Below are 21,179 nucleotides of genomic sequence, written 5' to 3'. Positions count from 1 at the left end.
TGGATGGCCCTACCGCCTTCTGCTCACTCTCCTCCTCTCTGCTCCCGCTTTCTAACCAGCTCGTCCTGGCTGCTGCTACATTTACCTCTCAGGTCTGAACGTTCAGTAAATCATTTCTGTTCCTTAAGAACCAACATTCTTCTTCTTCTTCTTTTTTGTCCAAACCTTGCCAGAAATATTCTTGCTGTTATTTCACCAAACAAGAGTTTCTCGCTCTTTATTAAATTACTATGACATATATGCACATGGCTCTGATAGAATCCCATATGTCATATTTTTCTTTTTTTTTCAATTGAATTATTTTCTTTATTTACATTTCAAATGTTATCCCCTTTCCTGGTTCCTCCCCTCCTAGAAACCTCCTATCCCATCTCCCCTCCCCCTGCTCCTATGAGGGTGTTCCTCCACCCATCCACCCATTCCCACCTCCCTGCCCTCAATTCCCCTACACCTGGGCATCTGTTGAACTTTCATAGGACCAAGGGCCTCTCCTCCCATTGATGCCTGAAAAGGCCATCCTCTGCTATATCTATGTAGCTGGAGCCATGTGTACTCCTTGGTTGGTGGCTGAGTCCCTGGGAGCTCTGGGAGGGAGGGGGGATTAGTTGAAGAACCAACATTCTAATGTAGGGTGAATATCCCCAAATTCAAAATGTTCTAAAATCTAAGACCTTCTGAGAGCTAGTGTGATGGTACAAGTAGAGCCTTCCACACCAGACCTCATGTGGTGGCTCTCAGGAAAGACTCCATCATAAATATTGCACACGACCCCTCCCAGGCTGCTGTGAACCCCGAGTTCCTCAGACCTTCCCATCACCAGCTGAACTTTACTTCTCTGTGACAAAGGCAATTGGTGTGCAGGCTAACAGCCAGCCTGGCCACCTGTGCCTGTGCTGCCTTCTCGCTGACCACAGGCCCAGTCCTGCCCTTGCTGAGTTGCTCTCTCCTCAGCTCCTCCTCATTCTAGTACTGCTTTTACATCTTAAGCCTTGTTCTGGGCACACCGACCTCCTCGCCTTTTCCACTGTGTCGACCACACTCCCACCACAAGGCATTTGCACTTCCTGCTCCCCTAGAACACGTTTCTGCCAACTCTGCTGCAAGTGTCTGAGTGTCTTACTTATTTTACACATGAGGAACTAACAGCAGGACCTCAGGATGGACATGATCCTTCACGAGAATAATAGCATAGCAAACATGCCTATTAAGAGAGTGAGTGTTATTAATAAGAACCACATAACTAGGGAGGCAGCTTCATGAGTGTGGACCTAAGAATGGATTTCCAGCTGCTGTGTCTGCAAGCCCCATACTGAGGGTAGAGATAATCTAGCCAAAACTCCAAAACCCAGGCTCAGTGTGAGACCCATAGCACAGCCTGCTTTACAGCCACAGGAAAGACCCTGTCTCTAAAGTCGCTATTCACACACGAGCAGAGTCAAGTAACTGAGGGCCCTGCTCACTCTGCTTCCCTCGCACAAAGTGCTCACTCATTCTCCCTGTCCTCTGATGAAGTGCTTTCAGTTGTGGAATTCCTTCAGAAGAGGCAGACCACCTTCTGTTACAGCCGCTGAAGCTGGGAGCCATCTGTCTGTCTTCCTCCCCCTGCCTAGCGCTAACCCAACCAGGTACACATCAGGCAGGGACAGTAATTTCTCTTTCAGAAAAACGTGAAGCCCCCACCTCCCAGATGCAGCCAGCAGATCTCATTTTCAAAAGCTTTATTCTCAGCAACTATTATCAAACATTCCTAGATTGCAGATGACATCTAAGGATGGAGGATTAGCTTCCCAATCATTTTTTTTTTCCTTAACAAAAGTAGGAAAACAAACCAAGAGATGAATTGGTTAGACCTACCCTCTTCCTGCGGCAGTGACTATGACACCACATCCCTTAGCATGGTGCTATCATTTCCTGTTTGTCTTTTCTCCTTCCTGGCTCCATGAACAGATCCTAAAAGTCTGTTTTTCTGTCCTCAGGTCATTTTCATCTTTGGATTATCCCGAGTGCAAGTTGAAAGTAAAGTTGAAGGACCATGTCACTTCTGCTGTCACCTGTCACAGCGCCCCTGCCTGGAGATTATGATTCCATCATTCTCCACCCCTTTCCTCCTCCAAACCTGCCCATCTAGCCCTCTTGCTCTTTTAAATCCATAGCCTCTTTGTTCATTGTTACAAGAAGCATATGTGTATATACATTCGATTCCTAGATACAATGGTGCAGTCTGTAAAATGTTATTTGTCAGCACGGTTTCAGGGCTGAACATTTGGTTCTGAATGACAGACGGCTGTGTCTCCTGCACTCAGCACTCCTTAGTTGCCTATAGTTCTTTGTGTTTAACATGTCTGGGTGTCATCTGTGTTCAGCTCACGTTTAGGCTGTCTGGTGATGAGACTCCATGGGTATAGCTTCTGGCATTCCTAGGAGACACAGTCTCACACACACTCCCTGAGCTTGTGGCTCTTACAATCTCTCTGTCCCTTCTTCTTCAATGTCCGCTGGGCCTTGGGTCCCAGAGTGTTAAGTAGATGTGTTCACCAGGACTGGGCTCTATGAATCTGCATTCTGACTGGTTGCGGTTTTCTGTGGTGGGCACTGCCTACTGTAAAAAGAAGTTTCTTTGTTGAGGCATGAAGACTACACTTGTCTGTGGGTTGTCAAAGTCCTTAAAAACTTCCTGTGGATGTAGGTGACAAGCCTACACTTCTGTTCCTTTACTGAACTATCTCCTGGTTTGGAAAGAATATCCATGTTTAGAATTTGACTCCTTGTGAAGCCCACATTTCAGCCACATAAGCCACAGAACAGGCTTTTCTTTTCTATTTCATTTTGTACATGTGTGCAGGCACACGTGCTGCAACAGGTCAAAGGACGACTTTGTATCCAGTTCTCTTTCCACTGAGTGGGTTCTAGGCATCCAACTCAGGCTGTCTGGCTTAGCAGCAGGAGCCTTTCCTCACGGAGCTTATAAAGTTTGCCTTTCTAAAATCTATAAATACATAAATAATCGCCTGACCACTGTGTAACAGTCCTGTCCTGAGGGTCTGTGGGAGCAGGAGAAGGCCATGCTGTGGAAGGCTTCTACTCACTTCATAGCACTTGTGGCCACACTCTTCAGCAGGGAGTACTGTCTTCTGCTATCTGCGTCAGAAGACTGTATTGACTTGTGATAAACAACAGTAACTTATCAAGTGCTCCACCTGAGATAGGGTCTCAAGTAGCAGAGGCTGCCCTCACATTCACTGTGTAGCCACGTTCTTGCCTCAGTCAGCCTCCTGAGTGCTGTGCAAATGGATCAAGTACATTTGCTACATAGGGTCAATGGTTTTCTTTTAATTTTTACAAAAGGTTTCAGAAGGAGAGGAGTGCCCTTGCATAGTTACTATGCTGTACTTAGCTAACAATGTCTTGATTTGCTTCATATAAAACAGAAACAAATTGTATCATTCTGTCTTCCTGTGAGCTTCCACAGCACACAGCAGCACTATCCAGACTGAATTCCAGCAGGTGCTGGCTGTGTTACATCCACTGAGTTCAAGCAGGTAATTAGAGAGCAGCCTGAAGGCAGGAAGCACTGACTGCTGACATGCAGTGAGCGGGTGGATCTGTCTGAGTGGGGAGGATGTGCAATATGCAGTGAGTATTTAGCATGTCAACTGCTGACAGATGCATGGGCTAAAACACAAGGCAGAGAGCATAGGAATGCCAAAAGGAGGGCTATGGGGCATGCCATGGAGGCCAAGAAAGCTCTTGGTGATGCCTGAGCAGAGACCTGCAGGTAACTTGAGAGAAGAATGTTGGGGAGCGACAAGTGCAAAGGCCCTGTGGTGAGAGTCTGCTTGACACATCAGAGAAAGAGTGAGGAGGTCAGTGTGGCCAGGGCATGGCGAGGGGAGAGAGTGGTAGGGTTCACAGCCAGAGCGGGGGCAGTGCAGAGGGCCCAGGATATGAGAGAATTTGGGTTTTAATCTATACAAAATGAGTCTAAACACAGTAATGACAAAAACTGACTTACATCCTACGTGGAGACTAGCCTATAAGGAGGAAAGAGAAGCAGCAGAGATCAGCTGCTAGAAGGACCCAGGAGAGAGAGGACGGTGGCTTACTCCAGAGTGGGCGTGCCGGAGGGAGGCGGGCAGGTGCTCTGCTACACTCTCAAAGCTGGGCACGTCTGCAGTTTGCTGAGGACAGGCCGCACTGAGATGGTCACAGACATCTAAGAGTGCAGGGTAGCCGGACACAGACTCTGGGATTGTCAAGGTGGGAAGAGGGGAGCAGACCGAGCTGTACACAAGTCTGACTTTGACTAGTTCAACCTGTGATCCTGTGAGGTCAGCAAGAACGTCAGCGTGAGGTGAGGGGAGAGAGGGAGGGAGGAGGGAGAAGAGGAGGAGAGGACGCATGAAGAGAGGAGGCAGGTGAGCAGGGGAGGGGAAAGGGAGGCAGCCGGGGACGAAGGAGGAAGGTGGTAAGGGACAGGCCTCCAGCCAGGTGAGTGGTAATGCCAGTTCTGTGGCAGAATGGAATTGGGCACTCGAGTTTGGCTTCGCCATGCTATGAGGCAACTGTCCAACCCCTCGGTGGACTAGGATACAAGAGGCTGTCATTCTGGTGAGTGGTCCATGTTGAGTGTGTCATCAGAGTGAAATACAGATGACACCTGACACTGTGAGCATGAGCAACAGACACAGGGAAGGCCCAGGGCACCCCGGTGATAAGTCAGTCACCGAGCTCCAGACGGCTTCGCAGCCAAGTGCAGCCGCTGTTCTTACAGAGACCGAAGTTCAGCTCCCAGCACCAACAAGGTGGCTCGTGGTCCCCTTTAACTCTAGCTCTGATGCTCTCTTCTAGCTCTGAAGGCTCCTATGCACAAGGTGCACACACATACATGCTGGTGATACATGTGTGTGTGCGCGCGTGGACACACACATATACACACACGTGCATACACACAAAATAAATACTAAAAAATTAAAGGTAGCTGTGAGTCATCTGTAAATAGGAACTACTGCAGTAGCCTGAGGAAGAGAAGCTGGGTTGGAGGGAAAAACCCACGCGTGATGAGCCAGAAGAAAAGGCAGGCTGTCCTTAGACCACAGACAGTGGCTCCAGGGCCCGGGGAGGCAGCTCAGCTGGCAGAGCGCTTGTCTAGACACAAAAGCCCTGCTTCCATCCCGACACAGAGGATGCTAGTGCACGCCTGAGTCCTAGCAGGAGGTGAAGGCAGGAGGATCAGAAGTTCAATGTCATCCTTAGCTACCACAGAGAGTTCAAATTCATACTAGGCTGTATGAAATCTTGAAAAACTGTTTCACAAAGAGACATGCTGAAGTTAAACTTGAGTTTGGGCGTCAGAAGAGCTTGTGATCACTGGAGAACCAGACATTAAACCAGTGTATATTTTAGTTTCTCAACAATGAAGCAGAGATGATAATGAATGCTTTTTTACTGTGTTAGGGTAGTTGGCATTGCAATCTGCCATCCTAGAAGTCAGGAGGCTAACAAAGAAGGCTTACCATGAGTTCCAGCTAGCCTGGGCTACATACCTAAATCCTATCTCAAAAACCAAACCAAAACAAACCAAAACAAAACAAAACAAAACAAAACAAAACAAACCAAAACAAAACAAAGGCAGGTGAAGATTCCAATGAGTGAAGTGTATGAGAATCAGTCTTTAGTGAGCGGTGTGGTGAAACAAATCGGTAATCCTGGCACTCAGGAAGGTGAGAAAGAGGATAAAGAATCCGGGGCCAGCCTGCACTACTAAGCTAGTTCTAGTAAATACCTGAGACTCCAGATTGCACCCTAACCAACTCACCCATAAAGACATTCATTAGAGAAAACAGGTTGACGAAACTCTTAGAACTTTAAGATGCTTTGATTTGTAGAAGAGCGACTAGACAGACGTAAGGAAAGAGAGCAGACTGAGACAACAAGCAAGGTTCCTAGCCTTAAAAAACCAACAGAGAGGAGAAGCAAGAGCACCCTGTGCTCTCCCTGCTTAAGTAAGAGACCAAATATGACAGCAAAACACAGACGAGATGGAAAATGTGACACAAAGACAAAGAAACACATGAGCTCTCTGATGTCATCACAGATGCAAATAACGCAGGAAAAGAGGGTCCGGACAGGGTGCACACAGGGTAACCCAGACCTCACGAGGCGGCAACAGGAGGACTGCCAGGACTCTGATGCCAGCCCGGGTTATCTCGTGGGCCCCGTCTCTAAACCCAACCCAACCCAAATCACAACAAACAAGGGACTGAGAAGTACCACCAAGCACAACTGACAAAGTTGTAAGTGTGGAGCAGACAGAGAAAACTTCGAGCTGCACAAGTTGTGGAGGAGGCTGAGGAGGAAGGCTTCCCACAGGGACGGTGGGCAGGGAGAGGGATGTGGTGGCGAAGGCCCTGTCCCAGCCATCCTCCAGCTCTAACCAGGCATCTCTCCTGGAGAGGCATTCACTAATGCTGCCAACAGTGGAGCCAACACCCTAACAGAGAAGAGCATCGCATCTTCCCACAGCTTCGTATCATTACCCTCCTAGGACAAGCTTTAGTCCTGCTGCCTGGCCTGGAATAGCACTCGTCTTCAGTTAATGTCTTTGGGTTTGCCTCAATTTTTTTTGTTCTATTAAAATGTAAATGAAATTGTAAAAATTACACATCCCATTCCTATCAAGCATCCCCACATATGCACCCCTATTCCTCCTTCCCTCTCTATCAGTCAGCTGTCAGTCATTGAGCCACGCCTCCTGTCTGCTGTATACAGAGATGTCTGCAATCAAGGCCACTACAGTTAAACCAATGGCTATTTCATACAATCATTTAGTGTAATATATTAGGGGTTTTTTTTCCCCTGATAAGGCTTCCTTGGCTGGTATGTACTGGAGGTAAGAACATCCACAGAACACATGAGACCCTGGACTCAAGCCATATCCCCCTCCTCCTCCTTCTTCAGGTCTGACTTTTAGATCTGGCTGGCCTCTAACTCACTGTTCCACAAGTCAGCTTCCAAACTTCTGGGAGTCCTCCTGTCTCAGCCTCCCAAGTGCTAAGATTACAGTTGTGAAGCACTGTGCCTGTTTTTCTTTTAGTTTTATTAAAAATATCCTTTTGCTTTTAAATAATATAAACATAAAGTCAGTATGCTTAAGAACAGAGGAGACAGGTGAGAAAACATTGATTCCCTTAGTGTGGCCAGCTTTGGCTCTGAGTGGGCATGCCAGGAGGGTCCCTGCCCTTACTCAGACCCAAGGGACCTTGATACCAAGGGAAGATCTCCTCACCTCAAATCTGGTGAAACTCAGGAGCCTATCAAATAACTGATAAGCTGGACATAGATGGTTGTTTGTGCCCTGGGAGAATCTTACTGCTCTTTTGTGGTTTCTGATAAGCTGCTGAGGAGTCTGGCTCTAAAGCCTTTGAGCAGGACCCGAGTGTGTAAAGCCTGAATCTGCAAGGTTCTGAGACACCGACTGCACCCAGTCTCAAACATGCAGTCTAGGAGACTAGGTCTACGGACAGGCACAGGTGTCCATAGATCGGCACTCTTCACGGTCTACTTAGATAAGAAAATCCATGTTATGCTTGTTTATATGACTTTACACAAATGAATACAAGCAAGCTAACACGGGTTTAAATTGCCAATTTAAAAAATGAAATCTTCTAGGGATGACAGATGAATCCAAGTTAATTTTTAAAAAGACCCCAGTTGCTGGCACTTCATTATTTCTATTAGACCATGGGCCTTAGCAAACTAGGCACAGGAAAGCCTCCATCTGGAGCCTTCGGCAGCAGCTTTCTCACACCAACAATATGGCCCAGCAGACTTCAGAAGCCAGATCCCCATCACAAGAATGTAATTCTTCCATTCAAGGAAGCATACTTTTGGTTCTGATTCTAACTCATGATACTTTCCAACATCATTAGGAAAGTGTGGTAGCAAACTAACTTCAGTCTGAAGAAGAAATCAGTCAAACAGCAGCCTGTCATTTCTCACTGTGTCTTATTCAGTTGCTTTGGTGACACTCCCAGAGTCAAAGGGCTCTTAGTTCCTGAATAAGCATCCCACCTGATAATATGCAGGGGGTTGCAGACAGGGCTCAGTTGGTAAAGTGCTTTCCATACAAACATGAAGGACGGGGTTGGCCCCTCAGTACTCAAATAAAAAACTAAGCCCAGTGGTGCACGCCTGTACCTCAGCACTGGACAGGCAATGGATCCCTGGGGCCCAATGGTGGCCAGCCAGTGTACCTTACTCTGAGAGACCCAGGCCCCAGTGAAAGATGTTCTGGCCTTCATGTACACACATGTGCCCATCACTCACTCACTCACTCACTCACACACACACACACACACACACACACACACACACACACGTACACACTCTACTTAGACACTTGTTAGCTGGGATGCAGGACTGTGGACAAACAAGCACAGTACAAAAGCCTAATGTAGATTTTTATTTTACACCCCCACTCCCCATTCTACATGAAGAAATCAAATGTGATCTTGGGAGAGTTAGCCTTTTCAACCTCCTTCTAGCATCAGAGTACACATGATGCTAGAGGACCCATTGCTAACTGAGGCCTCTTTCCTGCTTTCCTCATAGGCTGGCCCTGCCACCCACACCCACACACACACACACAGGCTAGCTGTTTCCCTCCCTCACAGGCTGGCCCTGTCCCCCTCCCTCACAGACTGGCCCTGACCCCTCCCACAGGCTGGCCCTGTCCCCCTCCCTTACAGGCTGGCCCTGTCCACCTCCCTTACAGGCTGGCCCTGTACCCTCCCTCACAGGCTGGTCCTGTTCCCTCCCTCACAGGCTGGTCCTGTCTCCTCCCTCACAGGCTGGCCCTGTCCCCTCCCTCACAGGCTGGTCCTGTCCCCTCCCCCCCAAGGCTGGCCCTGTCCCCCTCCCTTACAGGCTGGCCCTGTCCCCACCCCCACAGGCTGGCCCTGACCCCTTCCCCCCCCACCCCCACACAGGCTGGCCCTGTCCCTATCCCCACAGGCTGGCCCCGACCCCCCCATACACAGGCTGGCCCTGTCCCCCCCCATACACAGGCTGGCCCTGTCCCCACCCCCACAGGCTGGCCCCGACCCCCCCATACACAGGCTGGCCCTGTTCCCCTCCCTCACAGGCTGGCCCTGACCACTCTTGGCCCTGTCCCCTCCCTCACAGGCTGGCCCTGTCCCCATCCCCACAGGCTGGCCCTGACACCCCCATACACAGGCTGGCCCTGTCCCCTCCCTCACGGGCTGGCCCTGTCCCCATCCTCACAGGCTGGCCCTGACCCCCCCCCCCATACACAGCTAGCCCTGTCCCTACCCCCACAGGCTAGCCCTGTCCCTACCCCCACAGGCTGGCCCTGACCCCCCCATACACAGGCTAGCCCTGTCCCTACCCCTACAGGCTGGCCCTGTCCCCACCCCCACAGGCTGGCCCTGACCCCCCCATACACAGGCTGGCCCTGTCCCCCTCCCTCACAGGCTGGTTGCACCTAGCACTTCAGTCTTCAGTAGTCATCCCTCTGAGGACAAGCTGCATGTTCTCAGTGTAGACATCTGAGAGCTTCGATGCTGACATTCTAATTTTAATATCACACTAACAACAACTTGCACTAGTGTTAAAGTCCTGGCCTCCCCTGGGAAACCCCGTCTGAGCTCTGCTCTGCTCCCCTCCAGCAACACTGAGGAGAAGACACCTAGGTGTGGTAATGAGGTGGAGGCTGCAGTGCAGTGTAGTGCAGCGCAGCGCAGCTGGACTTACGTCTCTGCAGGGCCTCCCCCAGGCCGCCCTGCATGCTCTCTCTGCATCTGGGAAGCAGGCGCTCACTTGTCTCCTGGGTCATATTCTTCAAGTTCTCCAGGACGCGCAATTCTCGAAGACCACGTTTTTCCTAGTAAGAAAAATAAATGACCAGCATCTCCAGTCTTAGCAATGACTGCCTGTAGTTCCACACACTTTTTAATTCTCTGGCCGAAAGGGTCAAAGTCTGGCAGCATTTTTATTATGAAACACTCCAAAAGCTGCAATAAAAGTAATAGTTTTACAGTAGTGTTCAGACACAAGCAGGAGAAATACCAGAGAGGCAAGAAGGCACGGCCATGGCTACACATCTCATGACAGCAGGCCCAATGCTTCCATTTTATGTGCTACAGATTCTATGTCTGCCTTTTTCCTCTTCAAAATAACAACACTATTTGGTCAAGGTAATGGTGCACGTAGTGATGTGCAGACACCCTACCATGCAGAGATGAACAGCGGAGGCTGCTATCCTCAGAAAGGCCTGTGTTGGCCTGCAAGGTTGGGACCTACCCAGGAAGCAGGTCTCTAACTGGTATGAATCTACCTGTGAGCTGGAAATGTAGTCCAATAAGCGGAAGGTATTTACACTAAAAATGTGGATAATGCCAGTGTCTGTGCCATGTTGGCCTGTGCTAGGCAGAGGTGTCTGTGCTACCAGCTGGGATGCCACCCGCTCCCCCACTCAAGAGCTCTATGGTCTGCAAGCATAGTCAGTGGTTGCTGTGGACTCTCGTATCCCAGGAGCACTGCACCCGCATCATCTCCCGTGCTCACTGTGCTTGGAAGCCTCTGCTGGAACACCACAGCCACACACATAGCCCTGTGCCACATCCTGTGGGTATCAACCAATCACTGAGCCTGCGTGGTCTCAGCGTCCCCTATTTCCTCCATCCAGGCCAAGTGTGGGCTAGACTCAGTGACTTGCTTCTGAAGAGAGCACTTCACTCCACGGTGGAGGAGGCTGCAAGTGCTCCCTCCGTCAAGCAGTGTAGTCCCACTGACAGCAGGAGCAGGATGTGATATGACACGAGGCTACTTCAATCCTGGCTTTTCTTTGCTGAAGCCCATAAGCCCAGTCTAATCACGAGAAAAACATGACACAAATCCTGGGGTGGGGAGGCTTTAGTACATTAGAGCCATTCTGGTTAAAAGGACAAGGGGAGACTGAGCAACTGTCACAGTCAAGCAGCAGCAGAGACATATCAAATACAAGGAGTTCTCTGGACTTGATCCGGAACATGAAGCACGTTATCACGGAAAAACTGGAGAAACCCAAACAAACTCTGGTGTTTTATTAGTAGCAATTTGCTAATGTTGCTTCTTAGTTTTTATAATGTGGTAAAATAAGACATTAGGAATAAGAAAACAGGCTACTGATGAATGAAAACACTGTCAGTATCTCTGAAATCTAAAATTAATATAAAAATGTTAATTAAAAAGGAAGGTTGCTAGGCTTAGCTATAAGAATATAACAAATTAGTCATATTGTTGGGGGTCTATGCAACCCTTAAGAGGCTGCTGTGGCTAGTTTCAAATACTTTACACATTTTTCTTTGGTGAAAAATTTAAAATGCGTAAAAGTTGAGAGAGGACACAATGCCTCCGATCCTGGGCAAACCCCAGCAAAGCTCAACTCCCGCTCCCCTGCTTCCTCAGTACATGCACCACAGCCCAGCACATGCACCACAGCCCCTGGGGCTGGAGAAGCGCAGCCCAGGGAGTACACCACTTTACTGTGAACACTTCAGCACATGCCTTGTAAGACTCAGCCTTAGAGTAAAAGATACAGAGCTAGAGAAATGGCTCAGTGAGTAAGAACATTAGCTGCTCTTCCGGAGGACCAAGGTTCAGTTCCCAGTAACTACAAGGTATTTCACAAGTGCCTGTAACTCCAGTTCCAGGGATCCAGCATCCCCTTATCTCTGTGGGCACCTACCATGTACATGGTACACAAAAATGCAGGTGAACACATAAAAATTAAATAATCTTAAAAACTAAAAATAAAAGATATGAGTCTCTCAATGCACACACACACACAGATACACACACACACACACAGCTAACAACTCTTTAATATCACTAAGTAAAGGAGGTATGGCCACAGTCCCTCAAATGTCCTACAAGCAGTCTTTTCACCCACGCTTATTTAACTCAGAACACAGAGTGATCCGCTGCAGCTGGCTGATGTCTTTCCCATCTACAGGCTTCTCCTCTATCACCACTCTTCTTGGCAAGTCACTGGACCAGCGAGTCATCTGCTCTGCAGTTCTCACAGTCTTTTAATGAACGTCTCTCCATGCTGTAGTTCAGCATCCTCTGCTGTCTCTTCCCTTTCCATAAGTCAGCAGTCAGAACTAACTGTGCAATCAGTTCAGGGTTTGTCTGACTGCTTGCGTGAAGTTTCCAGAAGCGGATGTCCACTCTCTCAACATGACGGGGTGGTATTTCATATTCATGTGTTAACAGGGATACTTCTGAAAGCGAAGACTGCCTTTTGTCGGTGATTTGATTACTCTGAGCGGCATTCATATAAGAAAAGCAGGAGAAAACCCTGAGTTCCCTTCCCTTACTTGCCACCTTAATGAGTTGGACTGGGCATGGCAGCACGTGGTCGTGATCATAGCACTTCGGGTGTAGAGGCAGGAGGAGCCAAAGGCATCCTCGGTTGCAGTTCTAGACAAGCCTGGGCTAAGTGAGACACTATCTGGGTGATATTGGCAGTAGCAGCTCCCTGGCACCCAAGGGCAATAGAAGGCAACTGCACACATCCCACAGGTGTAAACAGACCCCGGCTTCTCAGTCATTACACTCCACTGGTACTCAGGCTTCCCGCGATGAGCTTATGCAGTTCCCTGCTTCTTTTCCAACTGGCTGTGGTGGCTTTGGTGAGCTTCAGCTTGCTTGACCAGGCTCTTCGGGTTGGTAAGACCTTGTGCCTACGTTCTGCCTGCACTTCCCTGTGGCTTGGCACTGGCTCTCTAGGACCACTGGTGTTAAGAGACAAAATTTACAACAGGAAGGCTGCTCACAGCTACAGGATGGGACAAGGCCAGAAGAGTGGGATTTTTGTTTTGTTTTGTTTTCCGAGACAGGGTTTATCTGTTACCCAGGCTAGCTTAGAACTCGGTATGTATTACAGGTTGGACTTGAACTCTGGAATCTCTTCTTTCTGCCTCCCAAGTGCTAGGTTTACAGATATGAGCTACAATGACTGACTGGCTTAGGAAATTATTCAGTTCTTATATAAAGAAAAGTTACATTTTGGTTCATCTGACTAAATTCAAATTACCTTCATCTATTCTGTTTCATTCCAGTTCCTAAATTACTTAGTTCCTCTTTCTTTGACTTAAACAAAAATATTAATATAATTACTAAAAACTAAAATGTTTTAAAAAAGGGGTTTTTTTTGTTCTGAAGGTGTGTTATACTATAAATGTACAGTCAAATCACTATCTGACTGTCTAAGACAGGCCTTACTATGTGGCTCAGCCTGGCCTCAACCTCACAATCCTCCTGCCTCTGTTTCCTGAGTGCTGGGCCTATAGACATGCACCTCTGTACCAGCCAAATAACTTTCTCACAAGAATGTTTGAGTAACACTACTCAGAAATACAAACGAAGCTGGGTGGTGGTGGTGGTGGCCACGGCAATATATTAAATATTTTTGATGCTGTTATATCTTAATCTTAATATTCTATTATCTTTCTTATTGTTAAAATTCTAAGTGTTCTGTGGTATGAGGCCTAACAATTAATTCAGATATACAGATTCTGTAAGACGCCTTTAAACAAACAAACAAAAGAAATACAAACGAATTTCTTCATCTGTGACTTGATTTTAGGGATTGCTCTTTGAAATTTAGTATTTTTTCAAATTATATAAAATATCTACATGGCTTCAAAACTATATCTGTAAAACATGTATCCAGAGAAGTCTAGCTTCTCTCCCTATCCTGGCTTATCCTCTCTTGTTAAGGATGTTTTAAATGTATTTAACCATTGGTTTAAGTATAAGGATACACATGCCTGACGCACAGGTCTAGGCATGTGTATTTATCTCACACACACACACACACACACACACACACACACACATACACACACACACACTCGCGCGTATACATACACACATGTAGACACACATAGAGCTGAGTATATTCGGATAGTTTTAAATCTGCTTTTTAAACAGAATGAAATACAGAGATGTTTCTTTTATCATTCATGAGTAGGAGTCATAAGCACAGTGCTGGATGGCTCAGTGGTTAGGAAAGCTGGCTGTTCTTCCAGAGGATACGAGTTCAGGTGCAGCACCCATAATGGGTGGATCATAGCTCCTTGTTATTATAGCTTCAGGGCGCTGGATGCCCTCTTCCGGCCTCTGCAGGAACTGTACTCATTTGTCCAGACATACTTACATGTAATTAAAAATATTCAAAAGCACACGTTAATATAAATAGTTCTCTGTGTGGTCTACTTGTCTCATTTTCTGATACTTTCGTTTTTTTTTTTTTTAAAGATTTATGCTTTTTAAATTTTATGTATATGAGTACACTATTGCTCTCTTCAGACACACCAGAAGAGGGCATCAGACCTCATTGCAGATGGTTGTGAGCCATCATATGGTTGCTGAGAATTGAACTCAGGACCTCTGGAAGAGCAGTCAGTACTCTTAACCAGTGAGCCATCTCTCCAGCGCAAAGATTTATTTATTTATTTTAATTATATGAGTACACTGTAGCTATCTTCAGACACACCAGAAGAGGGCAGCAGATCACATTACAGATAGTTGTGAGGCACCAAGTGATAGCTGGGACTTGAACTCAGGACCTCTGGAAGAGCAGTCAGTGCTCTTAACTGCTGAACCATCTCTCCAGCCCTCTGGTGCTTTCTGAATGATTCAGATGCTTTCAGATTATGAAGGGGTCAACCCCTGATAAACCCAAAGAAGACTGAAAACATAGGTGAAATTGTATTTAAACCCTAACTCATCAAACATTCTATCTTAGAGACAAAATGCACTGCAGTTTGTGTCTTGAAATAATCTTGCAGCTGTCCTGGAGCTACGGCTTCCCCTCCTACGTCCACGACAAGGACATCTGGGCCTCAGATTGCCGTTTGAGATTCAATTCAAAATATTCCTAAGATGCTTGGTACTCAGTGGCCACTGCTCCTACACATTTTCAAAAGCAAACAACCCTAAGTTGGAAACTATTTTTAAAGTGAATGTGTGTATAAGTATACACACTTGTGTGGCTAGCTCTAGAGGCCAGAACAGTGCACTGGGTCCCCAGGTGCTGGATGGTCGTGAGGCACATGATGTGAGACTGGGAACTGAACTTGGGTCCTGTGAAGAGCAGTATGTGCTCTCAACCACTGAGTCATCTCTCTAGCATTTTAAAGCTGGACATTTGTTTCTCATGGCTGATAACACTAGTACTCTGCATAACACCCTGTGAAGGAAAGGGTTAGTGTTTATTTGTTCTTAACATAACATACAGCGTATTAGTGTTAAATGATAATCTTGATTTTTACTATAGTCTGTCCCTAAGGAAGGGACTTGGAAGTGTGTCCTCTCATTTCAGGTACTACTCACGAGGCCATTGTGGAGGGAGGACACAGCCTCCACTCCACAGGCCTTCCCATCTCCCTCCATCTTCCATCATTCTTTGCCCTAACACTGGCACTATCCCTGGCTCTCTTCTCCCATCTCTTTTGCATTTGTTGGTTTGAGATAAGGCCTCTGTAGCCCTGGCTTCAAACTCCCTGTGTAGCTGAAATTGGCCTTCAACATAGACCTCCCTGCTTCCACCTCCTGTGTTGAGATAACAGGCCTGCACTACTACATTTGGCTATATTTCTTAGTATTAATTCTATGACTAAACAGATTAAAAAAAAAAACATGGACAGCCAGCCAGGGCTATGCAGAAAAACCTTGTCTCTAAAAGTCTCTAAAAACAAAACAAACAAGGAAACAACAACAACAACGACAATAGTCAGGTATGGTGGCATATGCTTTTAATCCCAGCACTTGGCAGGCAGACAGATCTCTAAGTTGAAGGCCAGCCTGGTCTATAGATCAAGTTCCAGGACAGCCAGGGGAACACAGAGAAACCCCGTGTTGAAAACACACACACACACATACACACACACACACACACGCACACGCACACGCACACGCACACGCACAAATCATTTTCATTTATTTATTGGGAGGACAAAAGTCCGGAGGACAAATTGAGTGAGCCGGGACTTCCTTCAACCATGTGAGTTCCAGGGATCAAACTCTGGTCATCAGACTTGGCAACCAGCCCTTTACCCATTACCACAGTTCTGGCCCCAATGAGCACATGTTAATGCTGATACGGAAGCATCTGTCTAAGTCTCTGAAGTGCGTTCTGATGTGCAATGGCCGTGGGGAAAAGCTCATCTGAATCCTATTCCTGGAGCTCTGCAGAACCCTGACCGTGTCTGTCATCTCTACAGCAAGGTACAGATGGGCCAGATACAAAGCCCACTGGCATAACAGACAAATCTGCCAACAGTTGGATTTTCTCCCCTTTACAAAGGGCCTATTCATTTAGCCCGGGTGCCCAGAGGATTTTTTCCCCCATAAAGTCCAAAGTTTTGTTTTGTTTTTCTTCTTTCAGAAATGGTCTCAAGCATCGGGTACTCTAGGTTAATCTCCCCAGAAAGTAGCACGTACGTCAATATGAGTCCACTAGCAATTCCAGGCAAGGCTTCCTGAATTCTCTTTGTTCTTCCTGGTGCCTTGATCGTTTCCTCAGGCTTGCTGTCCCAGCCTTGGGTCACCTGGACTCATCATCAGCGTGCATTCCCTCCTCAGTCCTCTTGTCAATGTTAAGAGCCCATTTATTCCTGGGCTCTTTGTTTAATTCTCACCTCAAAATGATGTTAACATTTTTATTTTCCCTAGTCAGTGTGGTGGGTGTATGTCTTTAATCCTAGCACTTGACAGGGAGAAGTAGGCGATCTCTGAGTTTGAGGTTAGCCTTGTCTACAGAGCAGTTCCAGGACAGCTACACACAGAAACCCTGTCTTTAAAACAAAACAAAACAAAACAAACAATAACAAACTTTCATTTTTCCCAATTCTTCCACCTCACTTCTTTGCTATTTCCTCTATCCAGTCATTGGGGCGGTTCTCCTGGTTCTGACTTACATCTCCCTGTAACTTCCTCCTTCCCGTTCAGCTCTGTAGCTTCTCCAGTGTGGCCTGGCTTCTGTGGTGCCACTCTGTGGAGGTGGAGTCCGTGATGCCATCTGCTGGGCTCCGCTGGGCTCCAAATAGGCCTGATGGGAGTTCTGAGGGGCTTGGAGAGTCTGCGTGAGCACTCCGGCCTTCCAAGTGCCCCGCTGTCCCCCACTTCTGGCATTTCTGATGTCAGGGAGCCTTTAGGCTATGGACCACTTGGCCACTTGTTATTCTGAGGCCATTTCTCTCACCACTTGGCCTTAGGATTGTTGTTGCTGTATTTGCTGGTCAAGTTTCGATGCTTGTTCCCAGAGACAAATTTGATGAAGAAAAACTAAGCTGTTAAAAAACTATGGCATTAATGCTGCATTTCGAGATGCATTGGAAGTGGGAAGAATAAAGTTTAAGAGAACTGTTTCAGCCCTATGGTGAAGTCAGTTACTATCAGGCAGAGGGATGTTCTTTGCAGAAACAAAGGCACCTAATGGAACGGAGCAGAGCTCTGTAGCTGCAGTTGGGGGAGGGCTCTTCTCAGTCCACAGATTTGGAGAGCAATTGGATCCCTTGAGATCCAGTCAAGCAACTGCCAATCTCTCTGTAGCAAGTCGATTTTTGTTATTGATTTTTCTGTTTCTTTCTGGGTTGGTTTGTTCTCTCTCTCTCTCTCTCTCTCTCTCTCTCTCTCTCTCTCTCTCTCTCTCTCTTTCTGTCTGTCTCTCTCCCCCTCCCCCTCCTTCTTTCTTGTTTTTTAAGACCAGGTCTCACAGAACTCAGGCTGGCCTCAAACTCACTAGGGGGCTGATGATAACTTTAAACTCCATATCCTTCTACCTCCATTTCTGAAGGACTAAAATTATAAGTATGCAACCACTACATCTTGTCTTACTGTTGTTGTTGCTGTTGTGAGAGAGGGTCTCATGTAGTTCAGGATAGCCTTGAGTTTGCTTTACAGCTGAGAATTGCCTTGATCCTCCTGCCTCTGCCCCTGACTGCCGACATGTTATCAGTTTTATGCAGTCCTGGGGATCAGGCAGATGCTAGGCAAGTGATCTGTAGTCTTTGCCCACTAGTGATAAAAACCAGCTTACACAACGCTGAGGCCTGTGGAGTGGCTTGCCTTTGACACAGCTGCTGTAAGAGTCTCTCCACTGAGCTTTCCACCTGAGAAGTGCTTTTTGTCAAGCTGACGTATTTGATTGAGAACTACAGCCAACATCAGTCTCAAAGAAAAAAGCTAGAGTAGCACGTGCTCACTAGAAGTCGCACCTTATTTCCAGGTTAAACTGGTTAAAACGATGCCTAGCAGCAATAGGATAATGACATGTAACCTCCCATAAGCTACATGTACTTTAATTCCTTCAGTCAAGTTGAAACGAATAACAAGTGCAACATACTTAAAACAATGCCAGCCATCAGCACTGTTAGTAACTATTGATACTGTTACATAACTTTTATTTATTTATTTATTTATTTTTGGTTTTTTGGATTTGGTTTTTTCGAGACAGGGTTTCTCTGTGTGGCCCTGGCTGTCCTGGAACTCACTCTGTAGACCAGGCTGGCCTCGGCCTCAGAAATCTGCCTGCCTCTGCCTCCCAGAGTGCTGGGATTACAGGCGTGCACCACCACCGCCCGGCTACATAACTTTTAAATTCTGGAATTACAGAGTTCAGCACCATGTCCACTACCCCACAGCCACACCCAGGAAGGCAATTCCTTCTGAGCCTTGTGTTCCAGCATCTCTGCCACACGTGGAGGGCCTCTCTCTGCTCCAGCGTCACCCTTCTGTGGCAGTCTCCTGTGGCAGTCCCCTGTGGAGCCCTGGAGTACTGTCCTCTCTCGGGGACTCTGCTCTGATCTGTGTGTATTTTTTTCTTGCACACATTCTGAACTTGCAATGGAAACTTTCTGGCTGTGAGGGTCACCTGTCCCTCACTCTCCTGTATGGTAGGACAGACTGACACTTGTGCATCAGTCTTCTTCCATGTTGCCAACACTCACACTGTGTGTGTGGGGGGGGGGGAGGGGGTAGTCACACGCTTCTAACAGAGGCTGGCTGCTGCTTCCTGCGGCCTTCTCTTTTACCACACAGAGCAGAGACATAGTGCCTGAGGCTCCATGGCCACTTTTAAGTATAAGGGCTATGGGCCAAGGAGACAGGCTGGAAGCAGCTGACATCATAGTCACCATGCCAACCCTGGCCTTTCTAGATCTGTCCCAGAACTATGCAAGAAAAATAAGGCCCTTTTGAGGCCTGTTTTCCATGTACCTGTTACTAGTAACACACATTCCCACTGAGAGGCCTGGGTGTTTGGCAGGTGTTCGGCAGAACAGTGAAGGGATTAAGCCAGCACATTCTAACACAGCCACACAGGGTTACCCACTCCCACTCTGCAGGCCTGCTTTCCTCGATAGCAGATCTACAGCTAGTACAATGGCTTAAAGGGCAACGCCTCTCCCAGGAAATTGCCACCCTGCCTTTCACAAGTGCTGGGGTGGGAACGTGCCCCAACAGAGGCTGCACACCCTCCCAAGCTATGCCCATCGTGTTCACTGGAATTCAAGGAGAAATTGTCTAAAGTTAGGAGAAAGGCGGAGCCTGTCACAGTCTACCCTACCCGCATTTGAGGAATCCTGAGAAATGCTGCCACCGTGTGGCACTTACTCCCTCCTTTGTAGAGAAAAGTTTACAAAACAATGAGCTGGAGCTGCTAGTCAGCTCTTCCTCAGGTGAACTCTGCCTGAGCAGAGCTGTGCAGGCTGTCTCTGCTGGTTCTCCTCAGTGAGACGGATCCCTGGGAGAAGAGCCGAATGGCATGCTTGTGTGTGAGCGCTGTAGACTGTGCTAGTCTCTGGACTGCATTCCATTTTTCTTTCCTTTTTTGCTTGCTTGTTTGTATTTAGATTTATTTTTAAGTCATAAGCATGAGTGTCTGCGGTATGTTGTTAGTATGTGTGTCACATACATGCCTGCTTCCCACATAGACGAGGAGAGAGTATTGGGTCCCTGGAACCAGAGTTACAGACAGCTGTGAGGCAGGCACCGTGGAGGTACTGGGACCTTAACTTGGGTCTCTGAAAGAGCAGTTTAGACCTTTAACATCCAAGTCACCCGCCAGCCCCCAGGCTTCTCCTTCTAATGTGTGGAACAGAGGGCAGGGACAGGGCAGATTGCAACACTCAGGAAGATCTCTGTGCTGTATACTATGTAAGCCCTTGGGAGGAGAATGCGGAAGGTTGGTGTGTGAAAAAAACAGACCGAGTGCTTGTCAAAAAGAGCAAATCAAACATGGCCAAGCTTTAATTTCTGGGTCCTTAGAGAACATTCTTAAGTGAGAAGTTCCTCAAGCTATGACTTATTTGCTAGGGGATGGGCTGCCATGTGTCTATATCTGTTTTATTTACCATATAATTTTATTTCCTAATATACGACTTACACAAATTCTCAACATATTTAACTCTCTATATGGTTACAGCTGTCATGGTCAATGTGGAAAACTTATTTTTTTAGTAGAATTTTTCTTTTTTCAAAATATTTTAATGTATTTTGTGTGTATCTGTGTATGTCCATGCATGTGCACACATACATGTGTGTGTGTGCCCATGCGTGTGCACACATCCATGTGTGTGTCTGTGTGGGTCCATGCATGTGCACACATCCATGTAGAAGTTAGAGAACAACTTATAAGAAACATTTCTCTTGTACCTTGTGGGTTCTGGGTATCAAAGTCAAGTTGCTAGGCTTAACAGCAGGTCTTTACCTGCAGACACATCTCAGCATGCCCCTGGAAAACATTTTTCCAAGAGAATGCTTATACAACCTGGTCATGGTAGCACATGCTTTTAATCTCAGCATTCGTGAGGCAGAGGCAGGAGAATCTCTGTGAGTTCCAGGCCAGCTTGACCTACAGAGTGGGATATACAGAGAGTCCTCAAAAATACAAGAGGGGAGGAGAGGGAAAGAGAAGGAAGAGAAGAAGGGGAGGTGTGGAGAATATGCTTATAACATCTGACTAGGCCATCCCTATTGTATCTAGAGTTATTAAAAAGTGGCCCCAGGGTCCGGGTGATGGCTCAGCTGTTAAGAGCACTCGCAGCTCCTGCAAAATCCTCAGGCTCTGGTCTCAGCGCCTTTGTGGTCGCTCACAATCATTCCTGACT

At 47.2% G+C, this 21,179-nt stretch overlaps 1 protein-coding gene across 1 annotated transcript in view; it reads right to left on the bottom strand.

Moving 5' to 3' along the window:
• The window catches only part of Bloc1s5 (biogenesis of lysosomal organelles complex 1 subunit 5), a 42,319-nt gene that overhangs the window by 11,362 nt on the left and 9,778 nt on the right, over positions 1–21,179 (bottom strand). The window contains exon 3 of the mRNA XM_052157703.1: positions 9,772–9,901. Within this exon, the coding sequence (XP_052013663.1) occupies positions 9,772–9,901 (130 nt within the window). The remainder of the gene's footprint in view (positions 1–9,771; positions 9,902–21,179) is intronic.

The sequence above is a fragment of the Apodemus sylvaticus genome, chromosome 14, assembly GCF_947179515.1.
Source record: "Apodemus sylvaticus chromosome 14, mApoSyl1.1, whole genome shotgun sequence".
In the NCBI taxonomy this organism is placed as follows: Eukaryota; Metazoa; Chordata; class Mammalia; order Rodentia; family Muridae; genus Apodemus; species Apodemus sylvaticus.
The sequence above is the reverse complement of the archived record's forward strand: the minus strand, read 5'-3'. Positions and strand labels throughout refer to the sequence as shown.